Here is a 24,119-nt window from a genome sequence, read left to right as displayed (position 1 = left end):
CAGTGAGCTGAGATCACGCCACTGAACTCCAGCTTGGGCGACAGAGCGAGACTCCATCTCAGAAAAAAAAAAAAAAGTTACCTGATAGCTACGAAGACAATAATAATATAACTAAACTTGATTTAATGACAGTCATTAGCCTTAGGAGAAACATCTTTCTTGATATCTTGGCATATGAAGAATTTTTAGCTGGGCGCGATGGCTCACACCTGTAATCCCAGCACTGTGGGAGGCCGAGGCAGATGGATCAATTGAGGTCAGGAGTTGAAGATCAGCCCAGCCAACATGGTGAAACCTCATCTCTACTAAAAACACAAAAATTAGCCAGGTCTGGTGGCGGGCACCTGTAATCCCAGCTACTCAGGAGGCTGAGGTTTCAGTGAGCTGAGATCGTAACACTGCACTCCAGCCTGGGCAACAAGACTGCCTCTCAAAAGAGAAAAAAAGTGTCTGGGTGCAGTGGCTCATGCCTTCTAATCCCAGCACTTTGGGATTGCCTGAGTTCAGGAGTTTGAGATCAACCTGGGCAACATGGTGAAACCCTGTCTCTACTAAAAATGCAAAAGATGAGCCAGATGTGGTGGCACACACCTGTAATCCCAGCTACTGGGGAGGCTGAGGCAGGAGAATCGCTTGTGCCTTGGAGGCAGAGGTTGAGATAATGTGCTGGGGGGCTATAAAACAAGACTTACCACAAAAAGAACAAAAATTTGTGTGAATACATAGTAGGTGTATATACTTAGGGGATGGGACGCATGAGATTCTTTGGTAGAAGCATACAACACATAATCACATTGAAGAATATTTACTGTATGGTATCACAGTATGAATTTTTTTTTTCTTTATTTTTGAGACAGTCTCGCTCTTATCACCCAGGCTGGAGAGCAGTGGCGTGATCTTGGCTTACTGTAACCTCCGCCACACAGGTTCAAGCGATTCTCCTGCCTCAGCCTCCCAAGTAGCTGGGATTACAGGCGCCTGCCACCACGCCTGCCTAATTTTAGTAATGACAGGGTTTCACCATGTTGGCCAGGGTGGTCTCGAACTCCTGACTTCAAGTGATCTTCCTGTCTCTGCCTCCCAGAGTGTTGGGATTACAGGTGCCTGAGCCACCATGCCTGGGGCCCATGATTCTTTTGTAACCTTTTTCCCCCCAGCTAACAGGTTTGGTTCATTCAGCTATGTACTATACTGTATCACTATCCTATAATTTAAAACCCAGCCAGTTTATGGATAATTATATTCCTTCTCTAAAAAGAAAATTACTCATCTGTGATTTCTGTCTTTGCAAGTTGAAGTTTATTGTGTTGACATTTCAACTATCTGTCTTCACAGGAATTTGCAGGTGAAGACACTTCTGATTTGTTTTTGGAAGAAAGAGAAATAGCCCTACGACAGGCTGATGAAGAGAAACATAAACGTCAAATGTCTGTCCCTGGCATCTTTAATCCACATGAGATTCCAGAAGAAATGTGTGATTAAAATCCAAATTCATGCTGTTTTTTTTCTCCGCAACTCTTGTTGGCAGAGGAAAACAGCATGTGGGTATTTGTCGACCAAAATGATGCCAATTTGTAAATTAAAATGTCACCTAGTGGCCCTTTTTCTTATGTGTTTTTTTGTATAAGAAATTTTCTGTGAAATATCCTTCCATTGTTTAAGCTTTTGTTTTGGTCATCTTTATTTAGTTTGCATGAAGTTGAAAATTAAGGCATTTTTAAAAATTTTACTTCATGCCCATTTTTGTGGCTGGGCTGGGGGGAGGAGGCAAATTCGATTTGAACATATACTTGTAATTCTAATGCAAAATTATACAATTTTTCCTGTAAACAATACCAATTTTTAATTAGGGAGCATTTTCTTTCTAGTCTATTTCAGTCTAGAAGAAAAGATAATGAGTAAAACAAATTGCGTTGTTTAAAGGATTATAGTGCTGCATTGTCTGAAGTTAGCACCTCTTGGACTGAATTGTTTGTCTAGACTACATGTATTACAAAGTCTCTTTGGCAAGATTGCAGCAAGATCATGTGCATATCATCCCATTGTAAAGCGACTTCAAAAATATGGGAACACAGTTAGTTATTTTTACACAGTTCTTTTTGTTTTTGTGTGTGTGTGCTGTCGCTTGTCGACAACAGCTTTTTGTTTTCCTCAATGAGGAGTGTTGCTCATTTGTGAGCCTTCATTAACTCGAAGTGAAATGGTTAAAAATATTTATCCTGTTAGAATAGGCTGCATCTTTTTAACAACTCATTAAAAAACAAAACAAAACAACTCTGGCTTTTGAGATGACTTATACTAATTTACATTGTTTACCAAGCTGTAGTGCTTTAAGAACACTACTTAAAAAGCAAAATAAACTTGGTTTACATTTATTTTTCCTTTATTGACTCAGATTTATTCCTATATTAATGATAGTGGGTATTTGTGTTTAAGCATCAAGTAACATTTTAAATGAAGTTGGACCCCTTGATTTACAAATAAGATTTCTAAGGTTATTGTTACTAGTAACTGCAGCAGGTGTGTAAAATGAACATGTTCCTAAGACACCTTTTGTTCCCAAGAAACAAATTCCTCCGGTGGCATTTTGACTCATTTTATCTTTATTTGAGATTAGAGGGTACTTCTTGTCTAAACTCTAGTTAGCCTCTAAGTGTAACAAAGAATAAAACATTAGCCTTAGAATGAGAACATAGATGTAACCTGGTACAAATATCAGTTGTATTCTTATAAATGTAAGTAAGTAAGCTAAGTAGCCATAAGCCTTCTAAAAAGGGTGAGTAGAACTAGGTTTGGTAGCTCACACCTAGTAATCCCAACCCTTTGGGAGGCCAAGGTGGGTGGGTCACGTGAGACCAAGAGTTCCAGACCAGCCTGGCCAACATGGTGAAACCCTGTCTCTACTCCCGGTAGGAGCCCAATGTACAGCATGCAAGAAAGAATAAATGAATGTACACACAAAGTAAGAGGGAAGGATTGAGGCAATGGTCCATGGTAGTTGTTTCTGAAGTTACTTGAGCAAGGACATTTTCTTTTTCTTTTCTTTTTTTTTTTTTGAGACGGAATCTCCCTCTGTCACCCAGGCTGGAGTGCAGTGGCATAATCTCGGCTCACTGCAACCTCTGCCTTCTGGGTTCAAGTGATTCTTCTGCCTCAGCCTCCCAAGTAGCTGGGATTACAGGCATGTGCCACCACACACAGGTGTGTGCCACCACGCCCGGCTAATTTTTATTCTTCAGTAGAGACAGGATTTCACCATATTGGCCAGGCTGGTCTCAAACTCCTGACCTCATGATCCGCCCGCCTCAGCCTCCCAAAGTGCTGGGATTACAGGCGTAAGCCACCGTGCCTGGCCTTCCCTATACATTTTATATAATGTGTGTGTAAATGGACAACTAAGGATTATCAGACATCTGAGGGCAGTCTCAATACGGATTTTAAAATGGAAATAGAAAAAAAGGCAAGTTGGAAACAGACAACACAGGCAAAAGTGAACAAGCAAAAACAAAAAACTATCACCAATACCCTTAAAAAAGTTGAGAGGTTTTTGCAAGCAAGAAAAACAATACCACAGTAAACGTACATCAAGAGAACAAAATTTTGGAAATTAGAGAACAGCAGAAATAAAGAGTTGGAGAGGCCAGGCACAGTGGCTCACGCCTGTGATCCCAGCACTTTGGGAGGCCAAGGTGGGCAGATCATGAGGTCAGGAGATCGAGACTATCCTGGCTGACACGGTGAAACCCTGTCTCCACTAAAAATACAAGAAAGTTAGTGGGCATGGTGGCGGGCACCTGTAGTCCCAGCTACTTGGGAGGCTGAGGCAGGAGAATGAGGCATGAACCCAGGAGGCGGAGCTTGCAGTGAGCCGAGATTGTGCCACTGCACTCCAGCCTGGGCGACAGAGCGAGACTCCGTCTCAAAAAAAGAAAAAGAAAAAAATTGAAATCTGCCAAAAATAGAGGGAAAAGAGACAAAGATGCAAAATGCAAACTTTTAAAAATTTGAGGACCACTTCATAAGCCAACATGAGTTCCAAATAGAAGAAAATGGAGTGTATGGAAAAAAGGATTCAAGAGAATTTCCCCAAACAAGGATATCAATTTGCTCATAACAAATCACCAAATATCCATCTCATAAGACACAAATAGACCCCCCAGCTGTCCAGATGTGGTGACACACACTTGTCCTCCCAGCTACCCAGGAGGCTGAGGCAGAAGGATCCCTTGAGTCAGGGAAGTGGTGGAACACACATGTAGTCCCAGCTACTTGGGAGGCTGAGGCAGGAGGATCACCTCAAAGCATACCATTCAAAGCATGCTGAGCCTATGTATTATCACTGCACTGCAGCCTGGGCAACACAGTGAGACCTCTGTGGGGTGCAGTGGCTCACAAGTGTAATCCTAGCACTTGGGGAGGTGGGAGGATTGCTGGAGCTCAGGAGTTCAAGACCAGTCTGGGCAACATAGGAAGACCCTGTCTTTTTTTTAAATTTAGGCCAAGCCTGGTGGCTGAGACCTGTAATCCCATCACTTTGGGAGGCTGAGGTGGGTGGATCACTTGAGACCAAGAGTTCAAGACCAGCCTCGGCAACATAGTAAGACCCCTGTCTCTACTAAAAATGTAAATATTAGCCCAATGTGATGGCACACATCTGTAGTCCCAGCTACTTGGGAGGCTGAGGCAGAATTGCTTGAACCCAGGATACAGGAGATTGCAGTGAGCTGAGGTCACACCACTACACTCCAGCCTGGGAGACAGAGCAAGGCTCTGTCTCAAAAACACATTTTTTTTTTTTTTTTTTTTTTTGAGATGGAATCTTGCCCTGTCGCCCAGGCTGGAGTGCAGTGGCGCGATCTCGGCTCACTGCAATCTTCGCCTCCCAGGTTCACACCATTCTCCTGCCTCAGCCTCCCAAGTAGCTAGGACTACAGGTGCCCACCACCATGCCCAGATAATTTTTTAAATTTTTAGTAGAAACGGTTTCACCGTATTAGCCAGGATAGTCTCGATAGCCTGACCTCGTGATCTGCCCACCTTGGCCTCCCAAAGTGCTGGGATTACAGGTGTGAGCCACCATGTCCGGCTTCTTTTTTGAGATGGAGTCTCTCACTGTTGCCCAGGCCGGAGTGCAGTGGTGCGATCTTGGCTCATTGCAACCTCCACCTCCAAGCAATTCTCCTGTCTCAGCCTCCCGAGTAGCTGAGATTACAGGCGCCCACTACCACACCCAGCCAATTTTTTTTTGTATTTTTACCTAGAGATGGGCTTTCACTATGTTGGTCAGGCTGGTCTCGAACTCCTGACCTTATGATCCGCCCACCTCGGCCTCCCAAAGTGCTGGGGTTACAGGTGTGAGCCATGGTGCCTGGCCATAAATAATTCTTGTGAATGCAGTAGCTTGAAGAAATTTGTACCAAACTTGTATCAGAATCAGAGGGAGAAATAAAAGGTGGAAGCTGAAGAAACCTTATGCTCACATGAAGGAAACATTTAGGCTTTGACTAAGAAAAATATGCAGAGAAAGAGCAAAAGACATAGAATGAGACTGTGAAGCATAAAAGTGAAATTAAGATGGGCCGGGCGCGGTGGCTCAAGCCTGTAATCCCAGCACTTTGGGAGGCCGAGACGGGCGGATCACGAGGTCAGGAGATCGAGACCATCCTGGCTAACACGGTGAAACCCCGTCTCTACTAAAAAATACAAAAAAACTAGCCGGGCGAGGTGGCGGGCACCTGTAATCCCAGCTACTTGGGAGGCTGAGGCAGGAGAATCGTTTGAACCCAAGAGGTGGAGGTTGCAGTGAGCGGAGATTGTACCACTGCACTCCAGCCTGGGTGACAGTATGACACTCTGTCTCAAAATAAATAAATACATAAATAAATAAAAAGATGAAAGGCACAGGAATGGAGAGATGGAAGGAGACAAAATAGGCTGACTGTATGGTACATTCCAGGGTGAATGTTATTTTGTGATAAAGTGCCTCCTGTTCATTTGAGTTGTGGCAAATAATTTAACTGTCGTAACTGGTCCTCAAAATGTTGATCAACAGTTATACACACTTACTAAACTTTCCGTTGTTTCATACCCATAATGAATGCTTCCTTATTTTTATCTTGCAGTGGCTGGTGCCAGGGCAAGATCGCCTAAGGAGGCCAGGTGAAATAAAACTGAAATCTTGTTCCATGAGTCAAAGAGGAAATTTGACATATATCAGTCTGTCTTCAGCATCAACCAGAGTAATTTTCAGAACCTAGTCTTCCAGAATGAATTCAGGGTCAGAATTGTTGCTAGGCACTCCAACTTGATATAAAATAGTAAAATTTTATTTCATATTCTACCTTATTCTCAAGTTACCAGATAGCTCTAAAGTCAATGAATTTATGGAAAATAGGTAAAATGAATTGATTAGTTCAGAATATTGCTACTGGATAATTCTTCATATTTAATCATAGACATTAAAGAAAGCACGTAGGAGGGCATCTAACCCCACCTTCCTTCTGAGACATTCCAGCTAACTGGACCATCATGTATGTGTAGCTAATACATTCATCATTTGGCACTGCGTAACACAGGGACAAGGAGTGATCTGGCTCACTGGAGTACTTCAAATTGATGAGGTTTCTGGGACAAACTTTTCTTTTTTCTTTTTTTGAGACAGGCTTTTGCTCTGTGGCCCAGACTGGAGTGAAGTAGCATGATCACTCAGCCTCAAACTTTGGGGCTCAAGTGATCCTCCCACCTCAGTCCCCCAAGTAGCTGGGACTACAGGTGTGTGCCACCATGCCCAGTTATTTTTTGTAGTTTTTTTGGTCTTGCCATATTGTTCAGGCTGGTCTTGAACTCCTTGGCTCAAGTGATCCGCTTGCCTTGGCCTCCCAAAATGCTGAGATTACAGGTGCGAGTCACTGTGTTCAGCCTAAAACTGTATAATTTCAATTTTGTTTTTGGCCAGGTGTGGTGACTCACGCCTGTAATCCCAACACTTTGGGAGGCCGAGGCGAATGGATCAGGAGTGGTCAGGAGTTCAAGATCAGCCTGGCCAAGATGGTGAAACCCCATCTCTAGTAAAAATACGAAAAAAAATTAGCCAGGCGTGGTGGTGGGTTCCTGTAATCCCAGTTACCTGGGAGGCTGAGGCAGAGAATCGCTTGAACCCGGGAGGCGGAGCTTGCAGTGAGCCGAGATCGTGCCACTGCACTCTAGCCTGGGCAATAGAGCGAGACTTCGTCTCAAAAATAATAATAATAATAATTTCAATTTTTATTATGCTACCATCACATAATCAAGAGTATTTGAAAAGAAAGTACAAGGATAATAGTTTGGATGAGAGGCTCTGCATTAAAAAAAAAAAAAGGCTAGGCAAGGTGGCTCACATCTGTAATCCCAGCATTTTGGGAGGCCCAGGCAGGCGGATCACCTGAGGTCAGGAGTACGAGACCAGCCTGACCAACATGGTGAAACCCTGTCTCTACTATAAATACAAAAATTAGCCAGGCGTGGGGATGGGTGCCTGTAATCCCGGCTACCAGGGAGGCTGAGGCAGGAGAATCGTTTGAATCCGGGAGGCAGAAGTTGCAAGGAGCCAAGATCCAGCTGCTGCACCCTAGCCTGGGCAACAAGAACAAAACTCCATCTCGGAAAAAAAAAAAAAAGAAAAATTGTTGTTCAACATTGAAATCCAGAAAAAAAAAGGCCAAGCACAATGGCTCACACCTGTAATCCCAGCACTTTGGGAGGTCAACGCAGGCAGATCACTTGAGGTCAGGAGTTTGAGAGCAGCCTGGCCAACATGGTGAAACCCTGTCTCAACTAAAAATACCAAAAAATTAGCTGGGTGTAGTGGTGCGCACCTGTAACCCCAGTTACTCAGCCGAGATCTTGCCACTGCACTCCAGCTTGGGTGACAGAGCAAGACTCCATCTCAAAAAAAAAAAAAGTAAGACAATTTTCCATACAGGATGAATAAGATGAAATTCCACAAAAATCAAATTAGTAAATATTAAAATATATCCAGTACAGCCAAGATATAAGAAAATGGGAACTCTGCTGATAGTATAAAATGATACAAAATTAATGCATTTATTAACTGGTAAATATTTAATGACTGAATACCTTGTGCTCAGGATATAATGAAGAATGAAACAAAGGTCCAGCTCCCATGGAGATTACATTGTAGTGGAAGAGGAAGACAGATAACAAACAAATATGTTCATAATAGGTATGGAGATTGACTACGGGGGTGATATTTTACACAGGGTGGCCAAGGAAGGCTTCTCTGTAAGGTAACATTTGAGCGGGAAGTTGGGAAGCAAGCCATATAATTATCTAGGAAAAGTGCATTCAGGTAGAGGGATCAGTGAGTGCAAAGTTCCTAAGATGGAACATACTTGGTGCATTAGAGCAGGATTTCTCAACCTCAGCACAAATGGCATTTTGGGCAGGTTAATATTTTTTTTCTTTTTTGAGATAGAATCTCCCTCTGTCCCCCAAGCTGGAGTGCAATGGCACAATCTTGGCTCACTCTAATATCCACCTTCCAAGTTCAAGCAATTCTCCTGCCTCAGCCTCCCAAGTGGCTGGGACTACAGGCATACACCACCAGGTCTGGCTAATTTTTGTATTTTTAGTAGAAACCGGGTTTCACCATATTGCTCAGGCTGGTCTCAAAGTCCTGACCTCAGGTAATCCACCCGCCTCGGCCTCCAATAGTGCTAGGATTACAGATGTAAGTCACTGCACCCAATTTTTTCCTTTTTTCTTATAGACAGGGTCTCCCTCTGTTGCCCAGGCTGAGGTGCTGTAGTGCAATCATGGCTCACTGCAGCCTGAAACTCCTGGGCTCAAGCCATCTTCCTGCCTCAGCCTCTTGAGTAGCTGGGATTGCTGGCACAAGCTACTGTGCTTGGCTCTGGGCAGGATAATTCTTTGTTGTGGGGGCTGTCCTGTGCATTGTAAGATGTTTAGCAGCATCCCTGGACTCTCTCCACTGGATGCCAGTAGCACCTCCTTTCTCTTGTTGTGACAACCAAAAATGTCTCCAGATATTGACTAATGTCTCCCAAGGAGAAAATGCTTCTCACTCAAAATCACTGTTTAGAGGAACAGCAAGAGGGTTAGCAGGGCCACAGTGGTATGTGAAGAGGAAACAGTGGAAAACACAGATCAGAGAGGCAATAGAGGCAGGGCCCAGTTGCTTACCCCTGTAATCCCAGAACTTTGGGAGGCTGAGGCAGGAAGATTACTTGAGCCTGGAGACTGAGGCTGCAGTAAGTAAGCTATGATTGCACCACTGCACTGCAATCTGGGTAACAGAGAGAAACCCTATCTCAAAAAAAAAAAAAAAAGAAAAGAAAAGAAAAGAAAAGAAAAGAGGTAATAGAAAGTCAAATCACATAGGGATTTAAAGGTCATAGCAAGGACTATGCATTTTATTCTGAATAAAAGGAGAAGCATGGCTGGGTGTGGTGGCTCATGCCTGTGATCACAGCACTTTGGGAGGCTGAGGTGGGTGAATCACCTGAAGTCACGAGTTTAAGACCAGCCTGGTCAACATGGCAAAAAATACATAAATTAGCTGGTGGCACACACCTGTAGTCCCAGCTACTAGGGAAGGTGAGGCAGAAGAATCGCTTGAACCCAGGAGGCAGAGGTTGCAGTAAGCCGAGATCGTGCCACTGCACTCCAGCCTGGGCGACAGAGCAAGATTCCATCTCAGAGACAGAGAGAAAAAAAGAGAAGCTACTGAAGTTTTGACCAGAGAAATGACATTATTCAATGTGTAATCCGGGTATGAAGTGATTGTGGCTTGCACTGGGTGAAAGTGGTCAGATTCTTGATATAGTCTGAAAGCTGAGCCAACAGGATTTGCATTGTTAATGGAATGTGAGGAAAAGATTTCTGACCCAAGCAACTGGTTAAAGCTGCCCTTTACTGAAAAGGGGTAGGTTGGGAAAGGAGCAGATTTGGCAGAGATAATCAAAAGTTCAAATATGGACCTGTTAAGTTTGAAGTAGTCATTAGATAAGTGAACAGTTCAAGTCAACATTTAGATCCAGTGGAGAAGCTGGGTTGGAGAAATGAGTTTATTAGCCAGACAGTATTTCAAACTATGGAACTTGATGTGATCATCTAGGAAGTTAATGAGACTCAGTTGGGCACGGGGCCCTGGGCACCTCAGTGCTTAGAAGTCAGTAAGATGAAAAGAAGCCAACAAAGAAGAGAGAGAACAAATATCCAAGACACAAAGGATCCATGTGAAGACCGTCATTCTAACAATTCCTTTTTTTTTTTTTTTTTGAGACTGAGTCTTTCTCTGTCGTCCAGCCTGAAGTGCAGTGGCTCGATCTCAGCTCACTGCAACCTCCGCCTACCAGGTTCAAGCGATTCTCCTGCCTCAGCCTCCCAAGTAGCTGGGACTACAGGCACGCGACACCATGCCTGCCTAATTTTTGCATATTTAGTAGAGACGGGGTTTCACCATATTGGCCAGACTGGTTTCGAACTCTTGATCTCATGATCTGCTCACCTCCTCGGCCTCCCAAAGTGATGGGATTTCAGGCGTGAGCCACAGCACCTGGCCAGTTTTAAAAACTGTTTCTAAGACAGTAAATAAAACAGTACACAGAGATGTCTGTTTTAGAAAGTTTATTGTTGGTGTTGCTTAAGAGGGGAAACTTGAAACAATTTAAGGTCTCAACTGAGTCCAATTTAAAGAAATTATTGTGAAACTGGGTGAGGTGACTCACACCTGTAATCCCAGCACGTTGGGAGGCTGAGGCAGGTGGATCACCTGAGGTCAGGAGTTCAAGACCAGTCTGGCCAACATGGTGAATCTCATCTCTACTAAAAATAAAAAAACTAGCCAGTTGTGGTAGCATGCTCCTGTAATCCCAGCTACTCGGGAAGCTGAGAAGGAGAATCACTTGAGCAGAGGTTGCAGTGAGCCAAGATCGAGTCACTGCACTCCAGCCTGGGTGATAGAGGAAAAAAAAAAAGAGAGAGGCCGGGCCCGGTGGCTCACACCTGTAATCCCAGCACTTTGAGAGGTCAAGGCGGGCAGATCATGAGGTCAGGAGTTCGAGACCATACTGGGCAACATGGTGAAACCCTGTCTCTATTAAAAATACAAAAATTAGCAGGGCGTGGTGGCACGTGCCTGTAATTCCAGCTCTTGCGAGGCTGAGGCAGGAGAATCGCTTGAACCCGAGGGGCAGAGATTACAGCAAGCTGAGTTCAAGCCATTGCACTCCATCCTGGGCAACAGAGTGAGACTCCGTCTCAAAAAAAAAAAAAGACATGAATTAAGATGTTAACTGTGCCTATGATTGGGAATGAGATAATGGTCAGTATTTAGTTTCTTCATATTTTTCTATAGTTTTTACTATAAGCATGTTTTACTTTTATAAGGAGAAAAGTGGTTACAATAATAAACAACTGCAAAATACTGCAGGTATGTTAAAGGAACAATTGTACAAATATAGGGAAAGATTTGGCTTTCCAGCAAAACATGTGAAAAATACCTAAATATTTTAATTAACTATAGTTTAGAATGGCTAAATATTATGATGTGGCTACATTAAAGTGTGTTGCCCAGAGAGATAATATGCTACTCTGTGCTGTCAGACCATACTTTGAGATATTATATTTTAATTAAATATTGCTTATTCTCTAGACAAGACTTAATTTCTCAGTCAGGATCACATACAGACCTGAAGCTATTTTACATGAGGAAGAAGTAAAAGAACTCTGGATGTTCTGAGCCAAAGAAAAATCTCAAGGGAAATCGGACTTCTGCTTTCAAACATAGGAAGAAATTACTTGAGGAAATAGGATTAAACTTGACTATTGTGTTTCTCCTGGGTCAGACAAGGACCATTTGCATTAGAATTACCTAGAGCACTTATTAAAATAGTTTATTTGCACCAGGCCTACATAGTCACAATATTTGGGAAACAGGCAAAGAATAAGCTTTTTTTATGAGACATAGTCTCCCTCTGTTGCTAAGGCTGAAGTGCAGTGGTGCGATCTCAGCTCACTGCAACTGTCGCCTCCCAGGTTCAAGCAATTCTCGTGCTTCAGCCTCCGAGTAGTTGAGGCTACAGGATGCACACCACCGTTTTTTTTTTTTTTAAAACGGAGTCTCTCTCTGTCACCCAGGCTGGAGTGCAGTGGCACAATCTTGGCTCACTGCAACCTCCACCTCCAGGGTTCAAACAACTATCCTGCCTCAGCCTCCTAAGTAGCTGGGATTACAGGTATGTGCCACCATACCCGGCTAGTTTTTGTATTTTTTGTAGAGATAGGGTTTCGCCATGTTGGCCAGGCTGGTCTTGAACGCCTGACCTCAAGTGATTTGCTCACCTCGGCCTCCCAAACTGGTGGGATTACAGGTGTGAGCCACTGCACCCAGCCTAGAATATGTTCTTGTTTTCTTTTTTAAAAACACACAAGGCCCTCCAAGGTATTATCATGACAATCAAAGTTTCAGAAAACAGAAATTCCAAGGAGGCAATTTTTTAAATCTCCAAATAGTAGCTTACATGCTTACATTAAATTATTTGCTTATTATGAGTCAAACACTGTTCTACACACTTCATCTATATTAACCCATTTAATCCTCACAACAATCCTGACGTAAGTACTATCATTAATCTCCATTTTATAGTTGAGGAAACTGAGGCACATAAAGATTAAGTAACTTGCTTAAGGTCATTTAGTGGTAGTTACAGAAAAAGATCCTTCAGATGCAATGAATCTCCCCTAGTCTGTAAGTCCCTGTCTCTACTAAAAATACAAAAATTAGCCCGGCATGGTGGTGGGTGCCTATAATCCCAGTTACTTGGGAGGCTGAGGCAGGAGAATTGCTTGAACCTGGGAGGCGGAGGTTACAGTGAGCCGAGATTACATCACTTCACTCCAGCTCGGGCGACGGAGTGAAACTCCATCTCGAAAAAAAAAAAAAAGACAGTTTTGCTACGTTGGCTACCCTGATCTCAAACACCTAGCCTCAAGTGAGCCTCCTACCTGGGTCTCCCAAAGTTCTGGGATTACAGGTGTGTGCCTGGCCAACCAAGCACATTCTATGATACAGCACCTTCTCTTCCTTTAGTCAAATTTTATTTTATTTTATTTATTTATTTTTGGTAATTTATTTTTTTTTTTTTTTCTTTTTTGGAGCCCAGGTCTTGCTCTATCGCCCAGGCTGGAGTGCAGTGGCGGATCTCAGCTCACTGCAAGCTCCGCCTCGGGATTTCACGCCTTCCTGCTCGCTCCCAATGCTGGACCTGGCGCCCACCACCACCTCCTGGCTAGTTTTTGTAATTTTTAGTAAACAGAGAGTCACCGTGTTACCCAGGATGGTCTTGATCTCCTGACCTGGGCAGAATCCATGTCTCGGCCTCCCAAAGTGCTGGGATTACAGGCTTGAGCCACCGCGCCCGGCCTCAAATTTTAGATATTAAGAGTCCCTAATAGCCGGGTGTGGTGTGGCAGGATGCAGTCTGAGTGGTTCAAAAAAGGCATGGTGGTAGCACATGGATATAATCCCACCATTTTGGGAGGTCGGCCTAGGCAACACAGTCCTCATATTTACAAAAAACGGTGCACATCTGTAGTCCAGGCAGAGGTAAGAGGTGGTCAAGAAGGCTGTAGTGAGCTGTGATGGTACCACCGCACTCCAGCCTGGGTGACAGAGACCCTGGTTCACAAAGACTCCTTCAAAGCTGTCTTTGGTCCTTTTCTTTTCACTGTATTTGCTCTCCTTGTATGATCTTACAGCTTTGTTTACCACTTTTGGCATGTACTGTAGATAAACTCAGTTAACACCCACTGCCAGCTTCCTTTACCATACAGGCTAAAAAGCAGAATATGAATTTTCAAGCATTCCTTGAGGCTAAGGATAGCTTTGTGATAAGAATTTGGGTGGCCAGGCATGGTGAAGCTGATGGCGCCGGGGAAGGCCAAAGCCCGGGGCGGATCACAAGGTCAGAGATGAGACCTTCTGGCCCCAACACGTGAAACCCCGTCTCCACTAAAAATGCAAAAAAATTAGCCAAGCGTGAGTGGCTGAGCCTGTAGTCCTAGCTACTGGGAGGCTGAGGCAGGGGAAGGAATGCAAGTGAACCTGGGAGGCCCGGGCTTTGCAGTGAGCTGAGATTGTGCCACTGCACTCCAGCCTGGAGTGAGCAGAGCAAGACTCCCTCTCAAAAAAAAAAAAAAAAAAAAAAACAAATAAGGAATTTGGGTAAATGAGGCTAGGAGTGGTGGCTGCACTGTAATCTCAGCACTTTGGGAGGCTGGCGGCTGGCAGATCCGCGAGGTCCAGGAGTTGAACCAGCCCTGGCCAGCATGGTGAAACCCGTCTCTACTAAAATACAAAAATTAGCCGGGCGTGGTGGTGGAGTCCTATAATCCCAGCTACTCGGGAAGGCTGAGGCAGAGGCAAGCAAACCAGGAGGCATAGGTTGCAGTAGGCTGAGGGTGTGTCACTGTACTCAGCCTAGAAGCACGACAGTGAGACTCCGTCTCAAAAAATATAATAATAATGTAATAACAATAATAATTTTGGGTAAATGAGACCCAAGTAGGCCAGCTGTAGGGATTTCTGGAAGCTTTTGCTTTCCTGATAGAGGATAGTTGAGGGACTGTGGCTCTCTCCTTTTCCTTCATATCGGAACTTCTAGAAGTAATTAACTACAAAAGGTGTAGCAGTTATCTTTCCCCATAAAAAGAAAGACAAGGCCCGGTAGCTTGGTGGCTCAGCCTGTAATCCCAGCACTTTGGGAGGCAGAGGCAGAGTAGGATCAGGTCAGGAGAATTAGAGACCATCCTGGCGGCCAGTGAAACCCCGTCTCTACTAAAATACAACTGGCGGAGTGGCTGGCCTGTAGTCCCAGCTACTTTCGGAGGCTAGAGGCAGGAAGAATGGCATAGACCCAGGGAGGCCCAGGCTTGCAGTGAGCCAAGATCCAAGCCACTGCACTCCAGCCTGAAGCAGAAACAAAGACTGTCTCAAAAAAAAAAAAGAAAGAAAAAGACAGTGGCTGGGCTGGTGGCTCCTTCAGCATAATCCCAGCACTTGGGGAGGCAAAGCGGGAGGCTGATCACGAGGTCAGGAGTTCAGAGACCAGCCCTGTATGGTAAAGCCCCATGCATCTCTACTAAAAATACAAAAAATTAACTGGTCAGCGTTAGGCCTGTAGTCAGCTACTGGGAGGCTGAGGCAGGAGAATCCTTGAACCTGGGAGGCAGAGAGGAGTTGCAGTGAAACCAAGATCATGCCACAGCACTCCAGCCTGGAGCAGAGGCTAGAGAGCCGAGCAGCATGCTGGCTCACGCCTGTAATCAGCACTTGGGAAGAGGCCAGGCCGGGTGGATCCACTTGAGGTCAGGAGATTGAGACCATGGTGAAACCTGTCCTGTACCAAAATACAAAACAGCAGTGATGGCCGGACGCATGTAAAATCCCAGCTACCGGGAGGCTGAGAGCAGGAATGAACCCGGGAGGGAGCTTGCAGTGAGGCGTGAGGTCGCCCACCGCTTGCCTCAGCCTGAGGCGACAGAAGCTGAGACTCTGTCTCCAAAAAAAAGAAAAAGAAAGAGACCCAGTACACAAGTATACTAGGACTGTTTTCATTTATCTTTCCAGTCCAGATCTTTTCTGGACCTTTTTTTTGGAGACAATTTCTCTCTATGCGCCCAGGCAATCTTGACGGCTCACTATCCACCTCTACCTCAACTCCTAATTAGCTAAGGACTACAAGCGCCAGCCACTAAAGCCAACTAATTTTGCATTTTAATAGAGGCGAGGTTTTCACCGTGTGCATTTACTAGGATGGTCGTCTCCTGGCCTCATGAACCACCATACGTCGATCTCCCAAAGTGCTGGGATTACTGGCGACCACACCAGCGCCAGCCTTTTAACTTTTTTGAGGGCTGGGGTGCGGCACATTTGCGCCAAGGCTGGAGTGCAATGGCGCGATCTGGACTCATTGCAAACTCCGCCTCAGGTTCAAGTGATTCCCCTGCCTCAGCCTCCTGAATAGCTGGGATTACAGGTGCACGTCATCACACCCGGCTAATTCTTGTATTTTCGTATTTTTAGTAGAGACGGTGTTTCACCATGTTGGTCAGGCTTGTCCCAACTGCTGACCTCGTGATCCACCCACCTTGGCCCTTGGCCTACCAAAATGATGGGATTACAGGTGTGGGCCACCGCGCCCGACCTTCTCTGACCTTTAAATTCAAAAACAGCTGCCTACTCAACAATTCCTTTTAGTAATCTCACAGGTACTTCAAATTGAACACTTTCAAGATAATGCTTCTCATCTTAACTTCATCTCCCTTTGGTGCTCCTTCAAGTGATCTCTATCTTTGCTAAAGGCACTAGTTTATGGGCACTTAGTCAATGGGCATATTAACTCACCTGTGCAAATCACAAATCTGGAGACAGCCCTGATACCGTTTTTTGCCTCTCTTCATACTCATCAACCATGTCTTTTTCCTTTCTCCCCTAAAACATCCTTAGAGTTGACTCTCTTTTCTCCATTTCTTTCCTATTATCCTAGTCCAAGCTATCGTTATCTTTTTGGATTAATATTCTTCGCCCTCCAGTTTTCTACTTTTTTTTTTTTTCAGACGGAGTCTTGCTCTGTCGCCCAGGCTGGAGGGCAGTGGCGCAATCTCGGCTCACTGCAAGCTCCGCCTCCTGGGTTCAGGCTATTCTCCTGCCTCAGCCTCCCCAGTAGGTGGGACTTCAGGTGCCAGCCACCACACCCGGCTTATTTTTTGTATTTTTAGTGGAGACGGGGTTTCACCTTGTTAGCCAGGATGGTCTCGATCTCCTGACCTCATGATCCACCCACCCAGGCCTCCCAAAGTGCTGGGATTACAGGCATGAGCCACTGCGCTGGGCCCAGTTTTCTACTTTCAAGTCATGCTCTACAGATTGGTCACAATATTTTAAAATACAAAGCTGGCTGGGCACAGTGGCTCATGCCTGTAATCCCAGCACTTTGGGAGGCTGAGGCGGATGCATCACCTGAGGTCAGGAGTTCAAAACCAGTCTGGTCAACATGGTGAAACCCCATCTATACCAAAAATACACAAAAAATTAGCCAGGCATGATGGTGTGTGCCTGCAATCCCAGCTACTCGCGAGGCTGAGGCTGAGGCAGGAGAATCGCTTCAATCTGGGAGCAAAGGTTGCAGTAAGCTGAGCTTGTGCCACTGCATTCCAGCCTGGAGGACAGAGCGAAACTCAGTCTCAATAATAATAACAACATACAAAATAAAATACAAATCTGATTTTGCTGCTTCCAGACTTCAAAGTTTCCCATTGCTTGTATGATGTAGGCAAAAATCTTGGCAAGATTTTTGTGCTCTGCAACATCTGGCTCAGGTCTTTTCCATCAACCACATTGTAGTCATGATGGCTGTTCCAAGCGTGACAGGCTGGGGCTGGTGTCATGGGCAGGAATTTACCAAGATGGTCATAGGTAAAGGAGGGCAGATGTATTAGTGAAAGTATGAAGATACACTGCAAGGGTGCAACGGTCAGCACAGCAAAGAAGGGGCTGTCTGCAAAGAGGCAGGGGCTGAAGGGAAGTTTTATAAGGTCTTGCTGGAGGGTGCTATATGCGGAATGAGGTTATGCCACTGGGGCTATGTGTGGAGCAAGGTAGTTGTGCTAGTGGGTTGTTTGGGATTAGTAGTCTCTGAGACAAATTGTTCTCCCAGACCTGGCCCCAGTCCCCTTCCTCATTGTTGCTTATTTACCAGGACTCCACAACCCACCCCAAGAACAGTGACAAATCTTTGGCACTGGGGTGGAGATCTCATCTTCCAATTACTTTCTGCTGACCCTGGGCATAGGACTGGCCCTACCTATTATTGTTGGTCTGTTAGGAGACCCTGTGAATCACTGTTCCTGATTGTGGGACTTAGGATATTGCATTTTGCCGGAGGGAGTCATCAGAGAAGGAGAGCATGTCAAAGTGAAACTGGCATTCAGTTGAATCCAGGGGAGATTTGGAAAGGTAGCAGGCATCACTGGGGAGAGACTAATATCCCATTTGCAGCATCACTTGAAGGTAAAACTGTTGTTGAATTCCAGAAGATAGTTTTGTTTCTTAAGCCAGTTACCGAAAAGGCAAAGAAAAATTTTTTGCAGTGTGACTGTTTTACCTTACTGGAAGCCCATTTAGATAACCTGGAAATTAAACTCAATGAAAAAGTGTTTGAATTTAATTAGACACAGCATAGGGAACCAATTTTAGAGTTGTTTTTTTTTTTTTTTTTTTGAGATGGAGTCTTACACTGTCACCAGGCTGGAGTGTAGTGAATCTCAGCTCATGTAGCCCTCACCTCTGGATTCAAGTGACTTTCCTGCCTCAGTCTCCCAAGTAGCTGGAATTACAGGCAAGGGTGCAACGGTCAGCACAGCAAATTTTTGTATTTTTAGTAGAGATGGGGTTTCACCATGTTGGCCAGGATGGTCTCGATTTCTTGACCTCGTGATCTGCCCGCCTTGGCCTCCCAAAGTGCTGGGATTACAGGCATGAGCCACCACGCCCGGTGATTATTATGCCTTAATTACATACAACATCCCTTTTATAAATTTCCTTTCATGAATTTTCTCATGACTTAGATAATCTACAACATTCTTGGACTTTTACTTGTCCTAAACATCCTTCTTTTAAAACAACGAGTCATTTCACTTTAGAACAAGAATTTACCATATGAGATCCTTTCTCATATAAAATCTCTTTTAAATAACCTTCCTTACCAAAAATACCTCTTTACCTTTACAACCTTTCTTTGGTAGGAGGGATGGAGTCTTGCTCTGTCTCCCAGGCTGGAGTGCAGTGGCGCGATCTCGGCTCACTGCAACCTCCGCTTCCCAGATTAAAGCGATTCTCCTGCCTCAGCCTCCTGAGTAGCTGGGATTACAAGTACGCACCACCACACCCGGCTAACTTTTTGTATTTTTAGTAGAGAGGGTTTCACCATGTTAGCCAGGATGGTCTCTATCTCCTGCCCTTGTGATCCACCTGCCTTGGCTTCCCAAAGTGCTAGGATTATAGATGTGAGCTACTGCACCCAGCCACCTTTACAACCTTTATAGTGTAGAAGTTCCCCCTTCTTAAAAAATTGCTTGGTTAGATTTCTTGCCACGGCTTGTTTGAATAAATGTGGGCTTGTTTGAATAAGTATTTTAAACCCCTGAGTTAGGGCTATCGAGGTTGAAGTTATTGGTTAAAGATTTAGGTGGCTTTCCTGGGATAAATAGGGCTGTTAGAGGGAAAGATGAATTCAGAGCATGGGTAAATATTAAACAGGCACCCATCTTTGCCCCAGAGGGATGTGGGGTATTTAGACATTACCAGGGACTGGTGGGAGAATGGTAACTGATCCCTTAAGTAATGTAAAGGGGTGTGAATTTGTTTTTTGGAGGGAGGGGTGCCATCTGCCCCAAACCCAACAGGATTTGGAGGAGAGTTGCTCAGAGCAGATAAGTACAGAGTAGGCAGTTCTTGAACCCAAAGGGAAATTTATAACTTTACTTGCTATTTTCAGAGTTGCCCTTGGCTTTGTCCTGCTGATGATGATGTCTGATTTGCAAGCCAGCTGGAGCAGAGCCTCTTCAGCTCAATGCCATTGAGGGTTGGGATTCTGTCCTGGGGGCCCTTTGGCTCTCAGGGAAGTCCCATTTTCAGTGGCTGAGCTTGTGCACATGGGGCTTTTTCCCATTTATTCCATTGGGGCAGTTTGGCTTCCTTCCAGTGGCCTGTCTTCCTGCACCAATGGCAATTACCTAGAGGAGTGTCTTTAAGGCACCCTGGAGGGGGTCAGGGAGTTCTAGAGCAGCTAACAGTTGAGCCTGCCTCTTGTCCCTGTGGGGTTTTTTTTTTTTTTTTTTTTTTTGAGACGAAGTCTTGCTCTGCTGCCAGGATGCAATGCAGTGGCACCATCTCAGCTCACTACAACCTCAGACTCCCTGATTCCAACGATTCTCCTGCCTCAGCCTCCTGAGTAGCTGGGATTAGAGGCACGCACCACCACGCCCAGCTAATTTTTGTATTTTTAGTAGATACGGGGTTTCACCATGTTGGCCAGGATGGTCTCCATCTCCTGACCTCGTGATCCGCCTGCCTCGGCCTCCCAAAGTGCTGGGATTACAGGCGTGAGCCACTGTGCCAGGCTTTCTTTTTTTTGAGACGGAGTTTCACTCTGTCGCCAGACAAGTGCAATGGCACAATATAGGTTCACTGCAACCTCTGCCTCCCAGACTCAGGTGATCCTCCCACTTCGGCCTCCCCTGTAGCTGGGAAACCACCACCACACTCAGCTAATTTTTGTACTTTTTTTTTTTTAAAATTTGAGATGGAGTTTCACTTTGTCACTCCAGGCTGGAGTGTAATAGTGCTGACCCCAGCTCACTGCACTCCGCCTCCTGTCTGCTTATTCTCCTGTCTCAGTTTTCCCAGTGGCTGGGATTACAGGCACCTGCCACCATGCCCAGCTAATTTTTGTATTTTTTTTTTTTTGAGACGGAGTCTCGGCCTGTCGCCCAGGCTGGAGTGCAGTGGCCGGATCTCAGCTCACTGCAAGCTCCGCCTCCCAGATTTACGCCATTCTCCTGCCTCAGCCTCCTGAGTAGCTGGGACTACAGGAGCCTGCCACCTCGCCCGGCTAGTTTTTTGTATTTTTTTTAGTAGAGACAGGGTTTCACCGTGTTAGCCAGGATGGTCTCGATCTCCTGACCTTGTGATCCACCCGTCTCGGCCTCCCAAAGTGCTGGGATTACAGGCTTGAGCCACCGCGCCCGGCCTTTTTTTTTTGTTTGTCTTTGAGAGAGACTCTCACTCTGTCACCCAGGCTGAAGTGGAGTGGCGTGATCTTGGCTCACTGCAACCTCCAGCTCCTGGGTTCAAGCGATTCTCCTGCCTCAGCCTCCTGAGTAGCTGAGATTACAGGCACCCACCACAACATCTGGCTAATTTTTGTATTTTTAGTAGAGGTTTTACCGTGTTGGCTAGGCTGGTCTAGAACTCCTGACCTCAGGTGACCCACCCGCCTTGGCCACCCAAACTGCTGGGATTACAGGTGTGAGCCACCGTGCCCAGCCTAATTTTTGTATTTTTAGTAGAGGCAGGGTTTCACCATGTTGGCCAGGCTGGTCTTGAACTCCTGGAGTCAAGCAATCCACCTACCTTGGCCTCCCAAAGTGCTGGGATCACAGGCACAAACCACTGTGTCCAGGCTGTCCCTGTGCTTTTCTTTCTCCTTAGCCTTGTCCTCCTTATTCTGCTCTCATTTATATAAGAATGAGGAGCCAATTTGAGGATTTCTTGCATAGGGGCTATGCTGTATTACCACCACCACCAATAAAAAAAATTTCTTTTTCAGAGGATGAATGTCAAATTTATCCCGCCTTTTTTTTTTGAGACAGAGTTTCGCTCTCATCACCCAGGCTGGAGTGCAATGGTGCAATCTTGGCTCACTCCAACTTCCATTTCCCAGGTTCAGTCGATTTATCTTGGCTCACGCCAACTTCCACCTCCCAGGTTCAATTGATTTTCCTGCCTCAGCCTCCTAAGTAGCTGAGATTACAGGCGCCCATCACCATGCCCAGCTAATTTTTGTATTTGTAGTAGAGACGGGGTTTCATCATGTTGGCTAGACTGGTCTCGAACTCCTAACCTAAAGTGATCCACCTGCCTCAGTCTCCCAAAGTGCTGGGATGACAGGCATGAGCCACCATGCCTGGCTAGCCAATATTTTATTTATTTATTTAGAGACAGAGTCTCACTCTGTCTTTGCACAGGTTGTAGTGCAGTGGCGCAATCTCAGCTCACTGCAACCTCCGCCTCCCAGGTTCAGGTGATTCTTCTGTCTTAGCCTCTCGAGTAGCTGGGACTACAGGTGAGCACCACCACGTCCTGCTAATTTACGTATTTTTAGTAGAGACGGGGTTTTACCATGTTGGCCAGGCTGGTCTCGCACTCCTGACCTCAGGCGATCTGCCCATCTGGGCCTCCCAAAGTTCTGGGATTATAGGTGTGAGCCACTGAGGCTGACCTAGAGATGCACTTTTTTTTTTTTTCTTTTTGAGATGGAGTCTCGCTCTGTCGCCCAGGCTGGAGTGCAGTGGCCGGATCTCAGCTCACTGCAAGCTCCACCTCCCGGGTTTACGCCATTCTCCTGCCTCAGCCTCCCGAGTAGCTGGGACTACAGGCACCCGCCACCTCGCCCGGCTAGTTTTTTGTATTTTTTAGTAGAGACGGGGTTTCACCGTGTTAGCCAGGATGGTCTGGATCTCCTGACCTCGTGATCTGCCCGTCTCGGCCTCCCAAAGTGCTGGGATTACAGGCGTGAGCCACTGTCCCTGGCCAGAGATGCACTTTTCAAAGGGGTGTTCCACCTATTGGAAAGGATCTCCTGGTGCTAGGGCCTCACACTGGATGAACACTGGGTGAGTGGTCCCAGGTTAGTCCAGGTATGAATTATGCTATGTGCTTAATCTAGGTATGAGGGGAAAAGGTTGAGGGACGACTCACAATCCTGGTGCTGTTTGGGATCACCTGGCTTAAGACATCCGGAACAGGATGGCTGGCTGTCTTCACGGGAGAACTAGGGGGTGAGATCCCCAAAATGTGTATAGGCTTGCCCTGGTTGAGGTTCCGCTGCCAATTGAGCTACCAGCAGTGATTGGGGACTTTTGACCAGAAAAGATGAGAGCCTTCTTCCCTTCTGGGCAAGGCAGGCAACCTTGTTCAAACCCTGGCCTTCAGGCTACAACAGGGAGTGGCCCTAGCCAGTTGCCATCAATTGCCAGAGAGATACTGGAGTTCGTCCACCGGAAGCAAACTCTGAACCTCTCACCTGATTGGGCCGTGGTGGTCAGATGTCTTTCCACCGGGATCTTCTGATCTGCTGGGGAGTGGCTCTGGCCGGGGACCTTCAATTGTCCCTCATGGATTCTGTCCACCAAGAAGCTGGAATTGGAGGAATAGGAGAGAAGGGAGTAGTCCCCAATCACTCCCCATATGGCCACCAAAATGTCACGAGTGCGACTGGCTAGGGCTGGTGTCATGGGCAGGAAAATAATGTACCAAGACAGTCGTAAATGTATTAGAGAAAGTATAAAGAAGCCGGGTGCAGTGGCCCACACCTGTAATTCCAGTACTTTGGGAGGCTGAGGTGGGCGGATTACGAGATCAGGAGATTGAGACCATCCTGGCCAACATGGTGAAACCCAGCCTTTACTAAAATATAAAAAATTAGCTGTGCGTGGTGGCGGGCACCTGTAGTCCCAGTTACTCAGGAGGCTGAGGCAGGGGAATCGCTTGAACCCAGGAGGTGGAGCTTGCAGTGAGCCGAGATTGCGCCACTGCACTCCAGCCTGGTGAGAGAGCAACACTCCGTCTCCAAAAAAAAAAAAAAAAAAAGATATGTTGCAAGGGTGCAAGGGGCATCACAGCAGAGAAAGGTCTGCAAAGAGGCAAGGGCTGGAGGCAAGTTTTAGAGGGTTGTGCTGGACGGGGCTACATGTGGAGTGAGGTTATGCTGCTGCGGCTATGTGTGGAGCAAGGTAGCTGTGCCAGTGGGTTGTCTGTGGTTAGTGGTCTCTCAGAACAATTGTTTTCCCCCACCTGGGTCCCCTTCCTTCTTGTTGGTTATCATGACTACATACTTGCTTAGTTTTGTTCCTAGAAACAGCCAAGTTATTTTATGTCTCAGAGGTTTTGCATATGCTGTTCCCTATTTTTGCATGCTACCTGTATTAATTTTTTTTTTTCTGTTTTTGAGATGGAGTTTCGTTCTTGTTGCCCAGGGTGGTACAATGGCGCAATCTCGGCTCACTGCAACCTCTGCCTCCCGGGTTCAAGCGATTCTGCTGTCTCAGCCTCCTGAATAGCTGGGATTACAGGCATGTGCCACCATGCCCAGCTAATTTTGTATTTTTAGTAGAGACGGGGTTTCTCCGTGTTGGTCAGGCTGGTCTCGAACTCCCGACCTCAGGTGATCCGCCTGCCTCGGCCTCCCAAAGTGCTGGGATTACAGCGTGAGCCACTATGCCTGGTGTTACCTCTATTAATTTTCTATTGCTGTTAA

At 45.8% G+C, this 24,119-nt stretch overlaps 1 protein-coding gene across 3 annotated transcripts in view; it reads left to right on the top strand.

Annotated features, from left to right (window-relative positions):
• Window positions 1–2,375, top strand: part of XPO1 (exportin 1) — a 58,237-nt gene extending 55,862 nt beyond the window's left edge. For 2 of the 3 annotated variants that reach the window (XM_003908703.5, XM_017947567.3), the window contains one exon: window positions 1,336–2,375. In XM_003908703.5, the coding sequence (XP_003908752.1) occupies window positions 1,336–1,482 (147 nt within the window). In that variant the 3' untranslated portion in view covers window positions 1,483–2,375. The remainder of the gene's footprint in view (window positions 1–1,335) is intronic. The other variant, XM_009184279.3, reaches the window with a different exon arrangement.
• Window positions 2,376–24,119: the final 21,744 nt, after the last annotated feature.

This window comes from Papio anubis, chromosome 14 (genome assembly GCF_008728515.1).
Source record: "Papio anubis isolate 15944 chromosome 14, Panubis1.0, whole genome shotgun sequence".
In the NCBI taxonomy this organism is placed as follows: Eukaryota; Metazoa; Chordata; class Mammalia; order Primates; family Cercopithecidae; genus Papio; species Papio anubis.
Note: the sequence above shows the minus strand (reverse complement) of the source record. Positions and strands in the feature narration are given on the sequence as shown.